Here is a 22,973-nt window from a genome sequence, read left to right as displayed (position 1 = left end):
ATTAAAGTTACTTAACCTCAATAGATTATGTTGTCTAAATGAGACAAAATTAATGCAATATAATTTTTCAATAAAACCACATAGACAAATCTGGTTTTTAGTTAAATGCACAAAGTACTCCATTAAAATGGGGTTAGGGGTTAGATTAGAGTTGGAGTTTGGGTTAGAACAGTGCTTCTCAAATAGTGGGGTGGGCCCCCACTGGGGGGGTTTGTTTCTATTTTGCTATGGTAATACTTAAAATGACCAAAGTATTGCAAAATATTGTGAGTATTACATGTCATCATGAATGTACCTGGTACCTTATACACCAGTATGTACAGTACTGTATGTACCTGTCTGTATATAAAACCATCAAACCTTGTTGGGTGGTTTTGGAGGTGTTTTAATAGTGGAGTTTTTGTAGGCGGAATAGGTGTGTCCCATTGTGTGCAGCAATGGGATGCCTCTTTTTACCCGACGTGTTCATGTCTCACATCCAGTAAGGATTGTGCAGTTTTCCTTTAAAAATTTGATGGCAGATGGAAGACAACTGTCCTTCGAGATGTCTTTAAAGGATACGTCTGTATTCTCTACCTGACTGTATGAGAGAGAAGAGAGTGAGAAAATAGTGAGGGGAGTTGTTCATGAAGCAGCAACCACTTAGAATTCATCCGTGGCTGTACTGTATATCTCTTGCACGGATGACAATGGGGCACCAGACACCCTTGCTGCTGCTGTTAGGGTCTTTTTTTTAGGGTGTTTTTTTTCCAATAACACATGTTTTTGTGTTGGGCGGCACGGTGGTTGAGTGGTTAGCGTGCAGACCTCACAGCTAGGAGACCAGGGTTCAATTCCACCCTCTGCCATCTCTGTGTGGAGTTTGCATGTTCTCCCCGTGCATGCGTGGGTTTTCTCCGGGTACTCCGGTTTCCTCCCACATTCCAAAAAAAACATGCTAGGTTAATTAGCGACTCCAAATTGTCCATAGGTATGAATGTGAGTGTGAATGGTTGTTTGTCTATATGTGCCCTGTGATTGGCTGGCGACCAGTCCAGGGTGTACCCCGCCTCTCGCCCGAAGACAGCTGGGATAGGCTCCAACATCCCCGCGACCCTCGTGAGGAAAAGCGGTAGAAAATGAATGAATGAATGAATGTTTTTGTGTCAATATAAAATACTATAGCTTTTGCCCGGACATTGAGAGAATGCAGAAGATGTGGTTAATCAACAATCATTTTATTGAAATCAACAACTATGCCAAAGAACCATAGTAGCATATCGGCAGAAGAAGAGAAATTTCAAGCAGGAATGAATGGACACAAAAAATGTCCATTTGGGTGGGGTCTGATGTCCAGTTCGGCCCACAGCCTAAAGTAGGCTTTTAGGTTTTGGCCCCCTGTGCAATTGAGTTTGACACCCTCGACATAACCTGAATATTCAATATTCATAACATGTCAGTCAAAATACTGTAGCTACACAGCATCCATTATTACACATACAGTTCACGTATTACGTACAGTTGCCATTTTATCAATCATTACACATATGAGGCATATGAGGCCATGTGGTATTGTGTCAATTTTATTTTTACATGTTGACATAGTAACACACCAAACAGCCAGATAAATATATTTATTGCGTTAATAAGGTGTCCATCAGGATTAAGGGTGCACCTTTCTGTAACTTCACATTGTTCCAGTGGTGCACAGGGCTTGCGGTTTATAAAATGCAGTTGATCCTGGGCCTTGAGCGCTGTACTGGATGTGTGAGAATGCTGCTGAAAATTAGATGGTGTAAGTGTTGTATTTTAACACTATGTCAGATATGGTAGTTTTAGCCTTTCATTACAGATCTGCTGCACACAGCAGCTCTAAACGGTTAGTAAAAACCCTCTGGGTGACATTGTCAAGTCCCCCACTGATGTTAAATGGTAACCTCTGACAGTCGGAGCTCCAGCTGAATGCTTTCACATCCAGGCTTTTAAGCTTTGTTACCTGGGGGACTGACCAGCCTGCAGCGTTTTTGGATTCTGAGCGTCAGGAAAGACTAAAGAGCCTTTGAGTTTTTGTGTCAGTCGTAAAGGCTTACAGAGAGGAAAAAAAGAGATTTACAGATGATTTGTTTCTGTGCTAATGACATTGACAGTAATTACATCTCTCAACTGTATGACGACTACCTTTGATTTGCTTTTGAGTTCAAAGCTGTGGAGGTGCACGTTAACATTCGAACGTAAGACATTTAACTGGAATTATTATCATTTCACAAGACAATAATGTCAAAACTTCCAATTTAACTGAAATATTCACATTGAAACGACATTGTTCTTCACACAACCGGTAAAAGAATATACACATTAGAAATCAGTCGTTAGACAAGACACACAGCACCTGGCAGCGACATGCAGCTCATGGCAGGTGGCCTTATTTCTTGCCAGAGCAGGAACGTAGTAATGGCTTCTTACGGTCTATTAAGCTGTACAGATGGCGCTCACATATACTCAACAGTCTTTCACAGAAAGGAGGTGATATTCATGATCAGCTGCTAGTTAACCACCTCTCTGCATTTTATGATGCTTGATGTGTGCAATTGGGGGAGGGGTGTGTTGAACATGTTAGACCAAGCATGGGCAAACGATGGCCCGTTAAGCTTTTTAATTTGGGCCACACAACTTTCCCAAATTGTATAGCCATATTTATGTACATTCTGGGTGCCGTATTCAGTAACAAGTTCCATTCAGTTTTTTTGAGTTGGTTTCAATATATCCTGGTATAACACTTGCAGTAATGCAAAACAATTGTGCACCATAAATAAAGTTTTACGATATCCGAGACGCCGGTATTGTCCAACTCTCTATTTCCGATTACCATATCAACCAATACCGATATGTGTTTCTTCTTGAGTAAAATTGTTCTAAACTAACAGTGCTCTTCAATGAACTCAGGTGTTTTGTTGGTTACCCCACCTATCGCTGAGTAGATAATTAATATATTACATATTTTATGTATGAACACATTATTTTGCTACCTTGATTTATGCTCATTTTGGAGTGATTTAATTTAGTTTCAGTCAAAGGTGTATTGTTATACATGCATTTAATATTGAACATTATTATTTTGATGTACATCATGCTCTTATTTTATATTCTTACTTTATTGCATTAAAACTACTAAGAGCAACGCATCATCAGTCTGCAAAGAGAGATTACTTCGAGGCTCTGAATGCTCAGAACATATACAGTGACCTTGAGATACAAAATTAATTTGTATCGGATGGGCTTTTGTATGTTGGGATTTTCGTGTTAAGAGAGAAGATTTACCCTATAAATGGCGTAATTCGTTCCAGCCCAACAGTCATGTGAAGTATCAATATAAGTGTCAGTATATCAATACTGTTGCCGATTTCACTCAAGGATTATCAGGATTGGTATCGGCTGCATTAACGCCAGATAATCAGGATTATCGAACAGCGATATTGCAAGAGACAACTGTAAAAAAAATAAAATAAAAAGCGGTGCTTTACAAAATAACTACTCAGACAAATCCAGGCTTTTGCAAGCCAAACAAAAGCGATTTTCGATGCTGCGAACAAAACAACTGAAGAGGATGAAATAAATAACAAAATGGTCTGACAGGTTCGTTCACTGGGTATCAGAGAGAAAGAGCAGGATAAATAAGACAAAAAAAGACTTTGCAGTCTGTCAGCAGGTTACTTGTTCTGCAGGTTGCAGACTCACCTCAAATACTGGCTTTTGAAGGACAAACTGACTTCACACAGTGTGACACAGAAGATCTGCTGGTTCAATCCCTGTCCAGCTTGGAAGGCCTTTCAAGCTGCAGCTCGCAGGATTATTTGGATTCAGGAACCCTGAGAATTTTACCTTTACCTCAGTGCTGCTTCTGCTGTTTGTTCAAAGTCATTTTGCCGTATAATTGGTGCTTAAATGCTCAGGCACAGCAATAATGGTTGTGATCGTCAAAAGTGTAAGATTAAAGTTCCTTGCTTTACTTTGACCCAAAGTTGCCCAAAGTTAGGATTAAAAAAGATGATGTGTGCATGTGACAGTCAGCCTGTAGCTGACCTTGAGCTTTCTCACTAAGGCAGTGTTCATCTTGGAGGGGTGTTTTGGTAGCATCTTGGGAATGATATGCGGCCCAGATTCAAAAAGGAGTGTATCATGCTCTGCTTCAGAAAGTCAGTGTACGTGTGGGAATTCCCAGCTCCCCATCAAAAGTTAATTACCGTATATAGTTCATCTTCAAATTAATCTGCATTGCAAAAAAACACAACGTATCAAGGTCCTCTCAAGCAAGAGCACTCTTCCCCCAAAGCTGATCATCTCTTTGTTGAAGTTGTCCATGTAGTCCACAGTATGTTGGTAGATCAGTATGAATAATAATAAAATATATATGAATGAAAAACTCTACAGTGGATGTTTGGAGATGAACGAACATTCAGTTGGCTCTTTCTTGGCTTCACGTCCAATGTTTGATGTAAATGGTAGTCAAGGAGATGCTATGAGTACCAGCTTGGCTGGTGGGACCTGCAGTACTATATTAAGTCAATTTCATATTTTATTTGCATTTGTCACTGGTTCGATTTATTGTATTTATGGACAGAATTTGTAAGTGTAGCCAAGTGGCGGTTGTCCATTTTGGTGACCTCAAATCATCACCTCGGATCATCAAATGTTGCAAATGTTGTCCTGATGGCTTCATCATGCTGGAACGTTTTACATGCATTTTTCCACTTAGTACGCGGCTTCCAGGATCAGATTCAGCACCTTTAAATCTGAATCCATGGTTCTTATTTGGAAAAGGAAGGATTACACCCCATGAGTTGGGAGCAAAGTCCTTCCTCTGGTGGAGGAGTTGATGTATCTCAGAGTTTTGTTCATGGGTTAGCGAAATATAGATTGTGAGATTGACAAAAGTATCAGTGTAGCAATGGCAGTAACATGGTTGCGAGAGAGAGCTGAGTTGGTTCCATCTATGTTCTTCCCCCACCTGTGGACACAATATTTGGGCAAGAGCCGAAAGAACAAAGAAATGAGTTTCCTTCCCTGAGAGATGGGATTGGGAGGTCAACTGGGAAGGACTGAAGAGTTGTGCTGGTCCTCCTCCGAATCAGGAGAAGCCAGATCATACAGCTTGAATATCTTATTTTGAACACCCTATTGAGGTGCTCCAAGCATGTCCAACCAAGGAGTCCCTGTGGTCAACCTCTGACACACGAGGGGGATTATGTCTCATACCTGGCCTGGGAATATGTTGGTATCCCCATGGTGGAACTGGAGTAGAGGTTAGAGACTAGGAATTATGGGCATCTGGGCTGCCCTGGTGATCTGTACCCTGATGAACTGGAAGAAAATGAATGTTGTAGATGGAGGAGAATGGATGGATGGGTGGATGGACATATTATGCTTTGGTAGTGTTTCAGTTATACCGGTAACAGAGGAACAAGAAGCATCCTCCCCCATTGTGCTTGGTGCTTGGCATAAGTAAAAAAAAAAATCCCAGATGTTCTACAGCTACAGCAAATCATCCATTCTAAATTAGCTTTATATCAAGATTTATACATCATAATCTATTCATATGATATATTATAGTATATTGTTACGCATTACCAAGCTGGATAGCCATGGGAAGTGGTTGAAATGGAGATTGGTGACATGAGTTTGATATTCATATTCTCATTTCACGTCTCATCAACAGACACGACAAAGACATTTAACCCTCAGGTTAGCAAGAAGTAGAATGTATTCTTTATAGCTGGAAATTCATTTGAAATAAACGCACTTTGACAGCAGTCATTTGCGATATGCAGTAGAAAAGAAAAAGGACTGAACTTTATTTGTCACGTGCCGTACAGTGAAATTGGGCTCTGCATTTAACTCATCTTCTGGAGGAGCAGTGGGCAGCCATTGTGCGGGGCCTGCAGACCACGGCCGGGTTGAAGGTCAGCCTCTAGGCCAGTGAAGCATTCACGTATGACAAAGGCTGAAGGGGCGTTGCGGCTGAAGTGTCTTGCCCAAGGACACAGCAGCAGTGACTGGAATGAAGAAGCAGGATTTGAATGACCCACATCAGATCTATCCGTCTTAACGAATCAATTGACTTTTGACAATAGCATTGACCTATTCTGAGGTACTCCGAAGAGAAGAATAGTTAGCTTCAATTAACCCACTCCTACTGCTCACACTAACTTACACATTGCCCCCAGGAAAGAAGTTCCAGTAAAGTTTCAATGTATCAAAATATTGTAAGTATTGCATGTTATCATGAAGGTATCTGTCAGATACATGCTGTCGGTCACAGCATGTATATAAAATGATAAAAAAAACATTGTTGGAGATTTTATAAATAGAGTTTTATAGTCAAAATAGGTGTGTCCCACGATATGCATTGTTAGTTCCCTGATGCTAACTGTTTTTCTCTATATAGAATGCACATAAAAGGGAAAGACGTGTTCATGCTTCATATAAGGATTGTGGATAATGGACAAAATTACCTTCATATACAGCTTTGTGTTTGACCTGAACTCATCAAGTCCCTAAGATGTACACTCCTGATAACAATTTTAAGACCAGTTGCAAAATTGCAAGAATTTACAATTTGCTCTGTTGGTTCGTTATAAATAGGGGTGATATATTTGGAATGAGTATCTGTTGGAAAATTGGTTGTAATACTAATACTTTTGAAACAAATACAGTCAGCAAGGCTGACACATTATTGTTATTTTTATTGCCACGTTTGCATGAATCACCAACTTCCCACAGCTCATATATTAAATAATTATAATATATATAAATAATGAAAGAATAAAGTCTCAAGGATCACTCGCCCACATACATATATAGCTGAATAATAAACAATACATATAGCAATTTAGGGTAAATTGAAATCAATTTCAGACTTAATATAATGTACGGCTTTAAGCTCTGCCTATTTCCAGTTAAACCGCACCCACTTTTGGTTGATACCCCGCCCACTCCGAGTACGGATACGAATACTGATCATTTAGATGAGTGAACGGATACAGATAGTGGTGTACTCGCTCGTCCCAGTTACAGTTGGGCTGTAAAATGCAAAAAAAGAAATGGCAGTGAGACAAAACATCTTTTGAGTTGCTGTAATATCCGGTGTATAAGACGTTTATGAATGTCATTATGTTTCAGTGATTTTCAATGAATATATGTTCTTTACTTCAAGTATATTTGTGCTACATAAAAAAGTGGCAAGTTGAAATAAAAAATCTAGTTACCATGAATAATGTAACATGTTCTTTGCCACCAGTTTCTATTTTCAACACTTTCCTATGGCAACTGGAAAAATAAATGTGCAGTTTTTATTTGAAGCTAAACTGGAAAGTGTCATCAGCTGCTGCCTTTGTCATGTCTACAGCGGTGATTAGACATCTGCAGTGCCGCTGTAATCTCAGGATTAACGGTAGTTAGCGAGGGATTACATAGATTACGCCAGTGATTATCTGCATTGTTGCAAAATAAAAATGTGGCTCTCTTGTTAATGCAGTAATGTGTTAAAATGGAATATTCAACCCAGCCTGAATGGTGCATTTAGCAAATCCCTGAATGGACAACAACTGAAGTTGTATCTGAAGAAGTAAATAAAATAACATTTCAATATGGTGGATTGAAAAGAAACTGTTTTCCTGCAACAGGGAGAGGTCGGTAAACGTGTCAGAGCCTGAGTCCTTGGAACTGACCGTTTCCAACCTGAAGCCAGAGGAGAGCTACAGTTTCAGAGTCGTGGCTTACAACGATGTTGGACCAGGAGACAGCTCCGCCGCCTTGAGAATCACAACCAAACCAGATCGTAAGCGACAACAAGCAATGCATTTTGTGTCTTTTCAAGTGTTTGGAAATCATAACACGGTATATTATCAAAAACAGTACATTTATAATAGTACACAACAACACACATTTTAAAGGGCATGCTGTGGTAGATGACTTGCAATGAACTGAATGCTCACTGGAACATATAGGGTATGTTCTTTGTTTGGCATTATTGTGTGTTACAGGCTTTTCACTTGTGCAACAAGCATTTTTGAATGTACTGTACTAGTTTACGTTGGTTTATTATCGCTTTCCTTCTAATAATTATTTCTCATAAAAGAATCTACTCAAACATCCTTAAAGTAATCGTATTCAAAGTAACCGTTTCCAATGTTTGAGAGACCAAGCAACCGTGACATAGGGTTGTTCTGGAACAGAGCTGTGCAGTCAGTTTTAAACTACGCTGTTTGTTTCTACAGTCCAGGTTCCCAGCAGGATTGAGTCACTACGTGCTGAGACTCTTTCTCCAACTTCCATCCAGGTCAACTGGGAGCCTCCCAATGCCCCAAATGGACCCATACTGGGGTACAGGGTGCTATGGACAGAGAGCTTATCAAGCAAGGAACAGGTGATGACACACTAATGTCACACACCATACTACCAGATACAGAATCACCTCCCAATGATTGGATTATTTGAAGTATCGATTTGTGTTGAGTGACAATTGTGATCCCATGTCACTGTGCGCACATTCACTGGGCGCCAGAAACGACTTCATGCATATACTGTACGATACTACATACCCATAGCTTTAATTAATTGCAGCTAACCTCAGCATAAATCCATTGGCTGCCGTCAGCCATCATTTCCCTGAAGTGGAGAAGGTTGCGGGGGATTAGACTGTTGAAATTGAAATAAACGTGCACACATCCACTTGTGGAGGGTGGCTGACTGGATTGGAATAGCTACTCCACAGTTACATTTCACAAACATTCATTCATTTTCTACCGCTTATCCTCACGAGGGTGGCGCGGGGGTGCTAGAGCCTATTCCAGCTATCTTCGGGCGAGAGGTGGGGTACACCCTGGACTGGTCGCCACACAACATTCACACTCACATTCATACCTATGGACAATTAGGAGTCGCCAATTAACCTACCATGTTTTTGGAATGTGGGAGGAAACCGGAGTACCCAGAGAAAACACGCTGTGTAGCTGTGAGGTCTGCGCGCTAACCACTCGACCACCATGCAGCCGGTATTTCACAAACATACATGCTAAAAAACAATCAACTCCAAAATAAAACATGTTTGAATCTATAAATTTTAGAACTGTCAAAAATAGTACATTAACAGCGGTAACTAATTCATTGAATTAATTGTGTTTAAAAAATTGCTTCATGAATGCATGGGCATCATGTCGGTTATGTCGGTACACAGAGCCACAGTGGCTTCCCCACAGAGTCACACAAATGCACTGCCTTTAACAATAACAAAACTATATTTTGACCTGAATTTCTGTGAGCATTCTTTATCAAAATGCTGGTACCTGGTACTAGTAAATTTATATGGCTCCATTGCAGGTTACTCTGCAGCCATGATCAATCCGAAAAGCAGAAACCTGCGTTAGTTAGCAAAGAACTACAGTCAACCGCTGACATAGACCGACCACAGAGGTGGGGATCGATGACTTGGGGTGCCAGTTGAGAGCACATTTTACATTAAGAACACAGCTGGACACACGCAGTGTATTAATAATGTGACAAGACTGAATCGCGTCAAATTCTTTGTTCAGGCGCTCAATTCCGCTGAATGATATGCGGTCATATGGACTGTTTGTTTCACATTCGTATTTGAGTTTACCTTATTAATACCATTTTATTGTGTTTACTAGGTATCTTGAAATTTGCGTGTGATCCAAGTCGGCTGAGTAAACAAACGTACATGCTATCAACGTACCAAACGGTAAAATGTAACAGTTAACCCCAATATTGTTTGAGAACCAAGATGGGGTACATACTAAAACAGAGTCATTCGAAAAGATATGTAGATTGGTGTACGACGTCTGGCTTGGAATTATGAAATATGAGCGATCTGTCTGCAGGCAATGTGTCACACACTTCCCATTAGAGAAATCTTAATTTTGTCACTCGAAAGATCTGTTGTAAATCCAGTCCAAGACATATCAATCAACACATAATTGATATTTTAGAGGACTATAGATGTAGCTGGCCTTTGTCAGTATATGAAGAAGTCTAAAGTCCTATAAATTGCCTGTGTTCAGATTGTCAATGTCAGTGGACTGAACTACAAGATGGAGGGACTGAATAAATTCACTCAGTACGTGGTCTGCGTTTTGGCTGTGAACCGCTTTGGATCTGGACCCACCTCAGAGAGCATCATGGTCACCACCCAATCAGATGGTGAGTGCTCTTCATTTATCATTTATTCATTGGTGAGTGACTCTTCATTTATCTGCTATTGGTAACTAGATGTTATCAACATGTTATTTAAACCTTCAACCAACCAGTTTATGCAGACATTTCTACCAAATTAGTAGCATAATAATAAATAATACCATACCATAATAAATCAACTCAGCACACAAACATGGCCATTGATGTGTATGATCTGTTATATATGACCCTTCACGGTTGGTGGCTTATTTTGATGTGTGTGTGTGTGTGTGTGTGTTGCCTACTTCAGTGTTGTGCTTTTCTGCTGTCAGTCATTTCAATTATGACTTTGGGTCTTTAGTTAAGATCTTCTCAGCCTGATACCTTAATAAAGTTCATACATGCACGCATGAATGTGTGTGTCCAAATATATATACGTATATAAAATACACTATATCATATATATATATATATATATATATATATATATATATATATATATATATATATATATATATATATATATATATATATATATACATATACACACATATATATATATATACATATATATACATATATACATATATATATATACATATACACACATATATATATATATACATATATATACATATATACATACATATATATACATACATACACACACACACACACACACATATATATATATATATATATATATATATATATATATACACACACACACACACACACATATATATATATATATATATATATATATATATATATATATATATATATATATATATATATATATATATATATATATATGTGTATATATAATGAAAGTCCCAAGTGGTGCTTAGATAGGTAAATTGTCATAAATAACATAAAATTAGTTAAGGAATTTGGTGGTGATGCATGGTAGACCCAATTGCTGAGAATCAGTCAGGTGAAAGTGGAATGTTGCTCAAAAAATGTTTAATTCCAAGGTGTGGAAACACCGGATCAAAATACAAAGCACAGGTCCAAAAGTCCAAATAAAAAAACCCAAAAAAGAACCAGATGAGGAACCCTCTGGAGAAGTCAAGGGGTCTGCACAGATGGTAAACCTCACTTCATCATTGTAACCTCTTCGGGGGACAGCCGGGACCGCAAGTCCAGCAGTGTTGACGCCCCTCTGGTTGTTTGGCCAAGGGGGAGTAGAAGGAGTCATACGCCATTGCAAACGAGCAGGATAGTGCCTTGAGCTGGCGTGGAACTGGGAAAGGAACTGGAGGTGACAGGCACCACTATGTACACAAATTTGGAACAGGAACTGGAGGTGCTTTGGTCTGTGACCTGACCTTGGTTTGTTTCCGGAGGTGATCCAACCTCAAACTCTTGTAGAATGGGACCTGAATATGATGTGGAGCAGAAACAGGAAGTGACCTGACCTCGATTTGGTGTTGTACTTGAGCTGGAGGTGATCCAACCTTAGATGTCGTGTGGAATGGATGCAAGAGCCAGAGATGACCTGACCTCTGTTTGGTGAGGTGCTTGGGCACCGATTTCGGGGAACCTTTGGTTGCCAACAAACAAGGATGGGTGCCTGAACGGTGGACTTCGTCGGCCGGTCTGACATGGACTAAAGTGTCTATTATTGCAGGGTAACGATTCGGCTGGTTTGCCAGGGTTACCGGGGGTGAGGCTAACTGAGGAGATGCTGCACTACTGAACCCAGGACTGGGTGAATAGACTGCCGCCAAAGAATGTGATTGGGACCAGGGCCATGACAGACCGCACTCAGTTAGCTACCGCATGGTAGTCCAGTGTAGATGACCAAACAGGTGCCTATGTAAAGGTCAGCGGTTTGCCTATGTGATGGAGAATTAAAATTAGCTCACTGATTATGTGAGGACAATGGACTGGGACTACTGGAATCGTCAAAATCTGACAGGCACATGAGAAAATTGTTCTAAATCTGACTCAGAATCTGAAAGTACGTTTATGTGCGTAGGCCCATCAGTGAGGTCAAAAAGATCAGAACTGTTGGAACATGTGGGAATGGAAATTGGATAGTAGGGTAACAACAATAGTTATACATATAAGGCAAAAGAGACAAAGTAGGAGAACAAAGAAATAATTAAGAAATGACCAGCTGATGGTTAACAGGCACCGCCTTTTCAGTATGCATAATGCCCCAAACTGCCACCGACTGGACGAATATGATTTTGCATTATTGAACTAAATCTCAATTAAGGCATAAATATTATTATTCTTTAATTTCTGTCTCTTGTATGAGTATGACAAGTATTTCAATTTCAATCTAAATTATTAAGTGGTCCTTAGGTAGTAAGTTGTCATAAATAAACATGCATGCATAGAAAATAAAATATAATGTATCCCGCTGCAGTGGCAGCACACAAGGATTTGAGTGACCATATTGTGCATCTCCGCATCTGTCGCTCAGTGATAACCAAGACTTGTAGGCTAATTATGTTGCTCACTCTATCTCTCTATCTCTATCTCTCCCTCTCACACACACACACAAACACACACACACGCACACACACAGAATGAACAGCTGAATCAACAGATAAAGACAGTTATAGACAGTTAATCAGGTTGGTGGTTGGACAGACTACATTGAAACTGAAACATTGAAATTGTAATTTTCTGCATTATTGCAACCATCATCATTGTTATATCACTTTGCTCACTTAATAACACTGACTCAGAGTCAGTGTTATTGTCCATGTGTGTTACCACACCAGGAATTTGAAATCACTCTCTGTTACAAAGTAGATAAGTTTACGTATAAGGACAATACTACTATACATATTTACATACTCTGTTCTAGAATGATTATTATTATGGTATTTGCAATGTTACTGGTTACAAATTCAGAGCAATGCTCCTATGTGCAAATAATAGTGATTGGTAGTATACACAGGTCAACTTGTTGGTGGGAGTGGGGGTTGAGGTCGAGGTTAGGTCTTCAGTAGTTTGACAGCCAGGGTAAATAAACAGTTCTTTTGTTTGGTTGTTTTGGTGAAGAGTACTCTATCGCCTACCGGAGGGAAGGAATTTGAACAGTTTGTGGGTGGCTTGTGAGTGGTTTGAAGAGATGTTGCCTGCACTCTTCACTCTTTTTGGACCGGTAAAGTTCATCTCAATATGGAGGACAGGCAGATGGTCTTCTCTGCGGACCTGATTGTCCATTACAGTCTGCTGCTGTGATGGAGGTGTGGAGAACAGACTGTATTATTGCATGTAGAAGCTTGTTAGCAATTCCTTAGCAGCTTGATCTTCTTGAGCAGTCTCAAGAAGTACGTCCTCTGCTGTGCCTTTTTCTGTATTGTGTATATGTAGGAGGACCACTTCAAGTCCTTGGACATGGTCGAGGTCAGGAATCAGAAGGAGTCCACTGTAGACAGAATGTTGTTGAAAATTGTAAAAGGGAATGGTGTGAACCACTATCATCTCTACACGCTTAGCAGATTCAGTTCCAGGTTGTTGTGAACACACCAGGAGACCAAATGGTCCACCTCCTGTCATTTGCAGATTCATCACCAGTGTCACTGGTGAAGCCAATGGTGGTACTGGTGTCATTTGCAAATTTCAGCAGTTTCACAGCTGGTTTGCCTAAGGAGTAGTCATTAGTATAGACGGGGAAAGGCAAGAGGAGAAAGTGCGCCAATGCTGATGGTCCAGGAGCTGGAAATGATGCTCCCCAGCCTCACTTGCTGCCTCCTGTCAGTCAGGAAGCTGATGATCAACTGACAGGTGGGGGGGGGGGGGGGGGGGGGGGGCACAATGAGTTGGGCTGAAGGCAGAACTAAAGTCCTCAAACAGCATTCTGACATACTATGTTCCTGAGTTTCAGGATGTAGTGCAGCCCCATGTTCACTGCATCCTCAATACGCCTGTTTGGCTGGTAAGCTGCAGGGGATCTACCAGTGGACCTGTTATGACTCTCAGGTGGCCTAACACCAGTCTCTACAGACATCAGGACCACCATTCTGTAGTCGTTCAATCCTGTGATGGAGAGTTTTTTGGAACCGGGGCAAGGGTAGACAGATTCAGGCAAGACGGGACCTCACAACTTCACACTCATATTATTATTCATTACAGGTCAAATGCATTTTTTCCATTTCTAGCTTAAAAAAAAGAAAAAAAAAAACTAATTTGCTCCCAAAGACATATTTATATATTTTAAATTTTAAACTTATTACTTATTAATCATGATATATTATGACTACTAAAGATCGGTAAAAGGTAGAAAAAAATGTTTCTACAAATGTTAAATTAAATACAATTTAAATTAACATAGTCTTATCATAAAATGCTACAAACCTTAACCCATACAATGAAATACACTTGTTTCAAATTGTAAAGCACATTTATTTATTGGCTAACTTTTCTAATGAGATGTCAGCATCTGCACACATTGCTACTAAATCGTCAACAAACTGTAATGCCTGTGCTTGTGATGAAGGAAGATGTAGTCACCCATGAAATTCCAAATGCAAATGTAAGATATTTTTTAATGACACTCCTGTTTACTCGGTGAGAGCGCTTTTATTTTGAAGGTCGGTACTATGTCTTTTGTGTGTTGAGGATACGACAAATTGGGTCCAAGAATAAATGTGCTTCCTGTCTCCACTCAGAACCTGCACACTTGCGGGAGAATTGTGAAACGGCCTTTACATTAAAGCGGTGAAGATATACTCACCTAGCGCAAGTTACGCACACTAGCATGTTAAACTAAGCTAACCCCACCAGCTTTGATTCACTCTCTGAGGTACCACCAACCTTCGCCGGTGTTTATCACCATTTCAACCGGATTAATTCGGTAGGAGGCGGTGTAGTGTTTATTGTGAGAAAGGTCCGCCGAGGAAATACTTCCTCCCACAAACGTTTCTTCTCCTCATTTAACAGTATTTCATTCATCTTATGTATCAAAAGTCTTATTTTGCATGTTGTTATCATTGGAAGACTCTATACTGGTATACCGGTATATAAAAAAATATCACCCAACCCTAGTTCATTTTCTACCACTTATCCTCACAAGGGTTGCAGGCGTGCTGGAGCCTATCCCAGCTGTCTTTATACGAGAGGCGGGGTGCACCCTGGACTGGTTGCCAGTCAATCACTGGGCACATATAGAAAAACAACGGCCCGACCCTAATATGAATATATAATTAATACATAATTGACAGTGCATTTGATTATTGACATGCAGACATTGAAGTGTTTATTTTTTATTATTAACAAAATGCTCGGAATATCTTGTTGCATCATATTCAAATATAGAAGAACTGCATGCAGTACAATTTGACTGTCTAAATGAAAGAATAAATACACTTGGAATGAAAAAAGGTGAAATGCATGATTGACACACATTATTCCCAGGCCTTTGAGGGAGACATAAAATGATGTGGCGGCCCACATCTGCAGCAACACCTGTCAAGTGTTGTTTTGCTGATGTGCCAGATTGTACTGGCTAAATGTTGTCAGAGCGTCAGTCTGTCAGCTTCCCATTTCATGTCACGCTTTTGATTGATGGTGATCATGTGACCCAAACAATGTCTGTTCAGCACCCAGGTAACCAAACTCCAGTCCAGTCCTCACTAGGAGTGTGACAGTACATGTATTCATGTACCTACCAACTTCCCACACATGTAAAGTGAGAGGCTGGATGTGTTTATTGTTACACGTCCCCTCATGCTTCAATGCAATGCAGTCCAGCCTTTGACTAGTGGAAGTCATGGCAACCTCAACGGTGCTTCGTTGAAGTAAAGTGTTTCGCTTAAGGTGTCAGCGATCACATCATCTTGACTCTTCCAGGCATTCTGGTCACAGCCCCGACATAACCCGACAGCACATCACCCCATGGATTCTGACATGAGGGGCACACACGCAAGCAAGGAGAATAAAATCTGTAGCATCAGAAAGCTTGTACGTCCCTGAAGATGTAGGAAGGTGACCTCGTAGGAAAGCTCTCTCCTGTTTGGGTCATGTGAGCATGCTTAGTCACACACTGTTGAAGCCGTGATGTGCGAATGAACAGGAGACTTCTGTGCTGCAGGAGCACTTAGAATTCAGGTCTTTCTGTGCAGCCTTTGTATGCTCTGCCTGGCCGATGACTGTGATAACTGTTGGTGCTTGGTTCATGTTTGTTCATGTTTGTTCATGTTTGTTCCTGTTTGTTCATGTTTGTTCATGTTTGTTCATCATGTCAGGCATTCAACATGACCATCAGCAGAATTTCAAAATTCTATTTGAATTTGAATTTGAATTCACAAGATGTTGAATCAAATTTTAATTACAGGATGTGACATTGTATTCAATACAATGCTCAGACGTTCATTCTCATCACGTATCGGTGATAATTTCATACTTTTAACATATATTTTTCTTCCAAATGACACTAACATTAACCATACCTTTAAGTTGATGGATAATCCAACTTTGGCCTTCAATTATTTATAATTGTCATCAATTTATTTCACTAGTGCACTCCAAATTTTTGGACATCCTTTTTATAGACTTGCATATTTTTACATTGTGCTGCAGGACAATAAAAATAAGCTTCAAATGGCCATGCCTTTGACCCCTTCGAAATATTGTTAATGTGAAAACCTAAATGAAAATTTTTGAATTTAATTTGGATTTTGAGATCATTTTCAATTAAACTTTGTTTTTGTAAATTTTTAAACTGTGACCATGGAGACATTTGTGGCCATTTTTTAATTCTAAAAATGTTATTTAACAATAATAATTTTCATGAAAAAAGTAGTAATTTTACAACAATAATGTCACAGTATTAAGCGTAAAAAGATGAGAAAAAAGTGGTATTATTACAAGAATAACATAATAATATTATGAGAAAAATGAATGCCATTTTAGTAGCATAGAAGTCAAAGTCCCAATATTATGAGAAACAAACCAAACAAAATAAATTTGTATTTATTTTTTTATTACCTTGGAGAAAATGTTATAATATGGAAACAAAGTCATAATATTACAAGAATAAAATTTAAGGAGATTATTTCAGAAATTTCAGAATTTGAGGACAAAAATGGGGACAAAAGAGGAAAGACCAAAGTTCATAATAATAGACTTTTTCAATTATATCATAAATGTGAGATGCAATTTTTGAAGTATTTCTTGAAGTATCTGTAACTTCTGGTTCAGTGGGTCATGGGTATGTGCCCGGGCAACAGAATAATTATAATTTAATGACTGCCTGTTTTTCTATGTATGTGCATGTATCAGAAAGTAGATGCTGCTTACTGTGATTTATTTTGATGTGTTTTTGTCTTTTTATATGCAGTACCCAGTGCCCCTCCCCAGAACATCACCTTAGATGTTGTGCTGTCAAGGGTAAGTCATTATTTTACCAGATTTGACCAGATCTGTGGTGCCTCATTCACATCCATGGTCCAATGGCAAGTTGAAAACAGCTTGTATGACATTGGTCGCACTGTTTCCACTTTATTAGGTTTTCCTCAGCTCGCCTCGATTTCGATGTGCTTCTAAAGTTACTTGGTAAACTTTTTTCTTAATGTACGCTTTGCATTTGATAAGACAGTGCTGTGCAGCGCTATTTTGCCTGCCTGCTCAAGAGAGAGAGACAGGTGGAGGGATACAGACGAGGAGAGAGAGGGAGGTGACAGTGGAGGTGCAGTAATTGAAGGATTAATCTAAAGTTCTTGATTTTTTTTTTTTCATAGGTAGTTGACACAAACACAATATTACTTGAGTGGAAGCTGCCACAGTCTTGCTACGTTGTACTTAAACACAATAGGAACAAAACGCCCCCGATGGTAGACCCAACATTATGCCCTTGATCTTGGCACAACATCGGTAGAGGAAATGTGGTCATTACACATTTTTTGCGGGACAACCGTGTTCCAGACGTCAGTGAGCACTGTGGTTCTCTCCACCACCGTGGACGCACAGCGCGTCCGTCTCGTCCCGCAGTCCCGTGTCAAATGCCCTTGACAGATCTCCAGAGCTCCAATAACTATGCCTGAGCTTACCTTGTAAACAGAGAAGCAGAGCTTGGAGGAGGGCAGAGCACCTACAGCCACGCCCAAAAGGAAGCCCGGTACTTTGTGACATCACAAAAGAACAGTTTTGCAACGCCCTCTGAAAGCGAGCACTATGAGCCATCCCAAACGTCTTTCAGCGCTCATTATCTGAAACTTTGGCATTGTTTAACAAGAAAATACAACATTCAAACTACATCCATAGTCAGACAGTGGAAAAAGCACAATAGGTCCCCCACCGTATTAGAAAACTCCCCCACGGCGGCATAAAAATGAGCTTGATTTGTCACTCGTCCCTTCTGCAAAAATAGGGATTGTTGGAATGCCGCCACATCCAGCAACAAAATTGCCAAGTTGGTAACACTGACGAGCACGAGTCTCATTTATTCCGAAATGACTTATTTTATTATATCTGCTATATTTTGCAATATAAATCGCTAAAAGGATGTCCTTTTCAACTTGTCAGAAAAGGAGTAGGAAGAGCCAGCGTTTGTTTGATCTTCCTACTTTTTGTGTTGGTGCAAAGAGAGACTGTCCACCCTCTTCTTACCCACACGCACACACACAGCAGCACATCTGATGTGATTGCAGCTTTCACCCAGAGGACATGAACAAACAATCACAGATTGAATTCTGGGAGTGTTTACTCACCTGATCGCTTGTGTGGTTGTGTGTGTGTGTGTGTGTGTGTGTGTGTGTGTGTGTGTGTGTGTGCAAGTCAATAAAAACAGGTCATGTGTTCAGAATGCTGCACTCAGTCCAGGTCTGTATACTGAAACAAAAGACTAAAGTATATCCTATCTGTTTAGTTGTCTTATTTTCCAAGTTATTTATGCATCCATCCGGTAAACTACTACAACAGCACAGAGTACACAGCAGTATTTTCATGTTTAAAAACCCTTCTTTCCTCTCTGCATTGAAGGCATTGCCATTAACAATGCTGCAAATGGAATTACATTTTACATTTACCATTCATTGCCTTTTATAATACCAGATGCACTTGAATACAAAACAGCAGCCCCGCCCGCCACTTGTGTTATTCTCTTCATGAAGAAATTATGCACATGAACACAACTCCACATTCAGTAAAGCCTAAGGCCACACCTGCAAAAAACACACATAAAAGAAAGAACTGTTGACTTAACCAAATCTGGATGTCGCCAATCCCAAAAATTACAGACCTATATCAAAGCTTCCTTTCATGTCTAAAATCTTAGAGAAGGTGGTCTCCGAACAGCTGCTAAATTTTTTGCAAAAATATGATATTTTTGACACTTTCCAGTCTGGTTTTCGCAAGCTTCACTCAACAGAAACTGCCCTGTTAAAAGTGTCTAGTGACATCATGATGTCTGCAGATTCTGGAAAATGCACGGTCCTTGTTCTGCTAGATCTCTCCTCGGCATTTGACACTGTCGATCATCAGATTTTGCAAACAAGACTACATGACTTAGTCGGACTGTCAGGCTCTGTCCTAGCATGGTTCTCTTCTTATTTATCAGACAGGAGTTTTAGTGTCTCAATTAACCAGATCCGATCTGACTCTGCTGATCTGTTGTTTGGAGTACCTCAGGGCTCTGTTTTGGGTCCGATTTTGTTTTTGTTATATGTTCTCCCTCTAGGAAAGATTATCCAGGATTTTGATGATGTCTCCTACCATCTGTTTGCTGACGACATTCAGCTGTACTGTTCTTTTAAGGCTTCGGAGATACAAAAATTGAATTCTTTAATGAATTGTTTAGTGCAAATAAAACAATGGCTTGGCGCTAATTCCCTTCAACTTAATTCTGATAAAACTGAGGTGCTGGTGATTGCCCCTGATGAAGCTATTCCAGGGATCAAACAGTATTTGAGTGTTCACAGCCTGTCTTGTAAGTCAAGCCTCAGAAATCTTGGAGTAATTTTTGACAAGGAAATGTCATTACAGCACCACTCAAAGCAGCTCACTCGGAATTGTTTCTTTCAGCTAAGAAAAATCTCGAAACTTCGAACAATGGTATCTAAAGGTGAGCTCGAGATGATAATCCATGCCTTTGTGTCTTCTCGTTTAGACTACTGCAATAGTTTGTTTTCTTGTCTAAACAAAAAAGAGTTGTCTCGTCTGCAACAGGTTCAAAATTCTGCTGCGCGGTTATTGACTCGATGCAACAGAAGGGCTCACATCAGGCCGATTCTGAAAGCTCTCCATTGGCTCCCTGTCTCATTCCGTGTGAATTTTAAAATCCTGGTGCTCACTTTTAGAGCCTTGCAAGGCCAGGCCCCTGTCTACATACGAGACTTGTTGCGTCCCTATACCCCCTCTCGGAGGCTGAGATCGTTAGATCAAAATTTACTCATGGTCCCTCGTAGTCGTTTTAGGACCCGAGGAGACCTATCTTTTCAGGTTGTTGCGCCGAGGCTCTGGTATGACCTTCCACCCTCCCTACGTTCGCTTGACTCTGTCAATGCATTTAAGAGTAACCTTAAAACTCACTTGTTTTTGCAGGCATACCCAGCTCAGTAGATTTAGGGTACTATGACCATCATACATTTATGTCTATTTTATTGTATACTGTTTGTATGTACTGTTTTATGTCTATTTTTATTGTACATTGTTTTATTGTATGTTTTTTTATGTGTATTTTAACTCGTGTTTTGCCTTTTGTGAAGCACTTTGTGACTTCTGTCTGAGAAAGGTGCTATATAAATAAAACTTACTTACTTACTTACTTACTTAATTGATCTGAGAGGCCAGTCAGTGACAGCATTGCGTAACAACAGCATAACAAACACAACTAAAACCACTAATATCATACAGTATGGAAATACGTAGATTTGCAACTGTGGTTGGTCCTCCAATGTAAATTGGCATTTGACCAAGGAACAAATAGAAATGCTTAATGTGAAACTCATTCAAATCAATAAAAGTGGTTGTGACTGTGGGCCACTCTATCTTAGCAGTGCTACAGCGCCTAGCCTTTCAGAATGAACTGATGAAGCCTGCCGGAGGAGAGGCCAAACGTCTTCAAGGCAATGTGAATGGTACAAGTACAGTTCATGCTCAAAGACAGGTCAGCTCTAGGCTGTTCTCGAGAACTAGTTACAGCTCACATCAGTGAACATGCTGCAGCTTCCTGCAACTCCACTGAGGAAGAATAATATCATTTATTGGTCAGGACGACAGACTAGATCTCTCCCATCTGGTCTTTCTGCATCAACTCTCAGTTTATGCTCAAAACTAGTTAGGATTACAGACTAGAGTTAAGTTTTAATCCGATTTGGCTTCTTCCTGGCCACACTTTGTGATCACAAAACCAGAACAGGGGTGCTGAGCAGTTTGAAAACATGGAATCACCCAGATTGCAGGACAAGGCGGTAGCTACAACGCTCCTATATTTGCAGCCGCCCGGAGGGGAAAGCATCAGATGAACATGTCTGCGTCTAAGCCACAAAACAGAACGATGTGTGATGTGTGAGTATGGAGCTGGAACGGAATATTATGGAAAACATACAACAAGCAATCTTGGAAAAACATCTCAAGAATTATAGCACATTATGGAATGAAGATGGATGAGGGATAACAAAAAGATTACAAATTGATAACATATTTACCAAGTGCACAGCTGCAGTATTTACGGATTTCACTAAAGATTTCCACACAATCATAAAGGTCTAACTACAAAATTAGAAAGGTATGGAATTGGAGGGTTAGTGTTGAATTTGGTTGAAAGTTATCTAGCAAACAGAATATGCAATATGTGAAGCAAGGAGAATATACTTCGACATGCTTAAATATACCAAGGGGCATGCCCCAGGGGTCAGTACTGGGACCGAAACTGTTCAATCTGTAAAGCTAGTATTATTTGCAGACAATACTACTGTCTTGTTTGGGGAAAAGTACACAAAAGCTACTAAAAAAGTCACAAATGAATTAACTATAATAAATAGTTAATATAATAATTAGTGGAACTAAGATATAGTGCTATTTGGTAATAGCAGAAAGGATACATATGCACAAATAAAAATTGATGGAGTGGACATTGAAAGGGGGAACGAAAATACATTTCCGGGGGTCACAATTAAAAATATATACAGTGAAGAAAATAAGTATTTGAACACCCTGCTATTTTGCTATTTCTCCCACTTAGAAATCATGGAGGGGTCTGAAATTTTCATCGTAGGTGCATGTCCACTGTGAGAGAGATAAACTAAAAAGAAAAATCCAGAAATCACAATGCATGATTTTTTTAACAATTTATTTGTGTGATACAGCTGCTAATAAGTATTTGAACACCTGAGAAAATGAATGTTAATATTTGGTACAGTAGCCTTTGTTTGCTATTACAGAGGTCAAACGTTTCCTGTAGTTTTTCACCAGGTTTGCACACACTGCAGGAGGGATCTTGGCCCACTCCTCCACACAGATCTTCTCTAGATCAGTCAGGTTTCTGGGCTGTCGCTGAGAAACACGGAGTTTGAGCTCCCTCCAAAGATTTTCGATTGGGTTCAGGTCTGGAGACTGGCTGGGCCATGCTAGAACCTTGATATGCTTCTTACGGAGCCACTCCTTGGTTTTCCTGGCTGTGTGCTTCGGGTCGTTGTCGTGTTGGAAGACCCAGCCACGACCCATCTTCAATGCTCTGACAGAGGGAAGGAGGTTGTTCCCCAAAATCTCACAATACACGGCCCCAGTCATCCTCTCTTTAATGCAGTGCACTCGTCCTGTCCCATGTGCAGAAAAACACCCCCAAAGCATGATGCTACCACCCCCATGCTTCACAGTAGGGATGGTGTTCTTCGGATTGT

At 40.0% G+C, this 22,973-nt stretch overlaps 1 protein-coding gene across 3 annotated transcripts in view; it reads left to right on the top strand.

Moving 5' to 3' along the window:
* The window catches only part of dcc (DCC netrin 1 receptor), a 278,686-nt gene that overhangs the window by 159,634 nt on the left and 96,079 nt on the right, over window positions 1-22,973 (top strand). For all 3 annotated transcript variants that reach the window (XM_058057939.1, XM_058057938.1, XM_058057936.1), the window contains exons 9-12: window positions 7,659-7,813; window positions 8,253-8,401; window positions 10,056-10,194; window positions 17,474-17,523. In XM_058057939.1, the coding sequence (XP_057913922.1) occupies window positions 7,659-7,813; window positions 8,253-8,401; window positions 10,056-10,194; window positions 17,474-17,523 (493 nt within the window). The remainder of the gene's footprint in view (window positions 1-7,658; window positions 7,814-8,252; window positions 8,402-10,055; window positions 10,195-17,473; window positions 17,524-22,973) is intronic.

This window comes from Doryrhamphus excisus, chromosome 19 (assembly GCF_030265055.1).
Source record: "Doryrhamphus excisus isolate RoL2022-K1 chromosome 19, RoL_Dexc_1.0, whole genome shotgun sequence".
In the NCBI taxonomy this organism is placed as follows: Eukaryota; Metazoa; Chordata; class Actinopteri; order Syngnathiformes; family Syngnathidae; genus Doryrhamphus; species Doryrhamphus excisus.
This window is presented reverse-complemented; position numbering and strand designations above follow the sequence as displayed.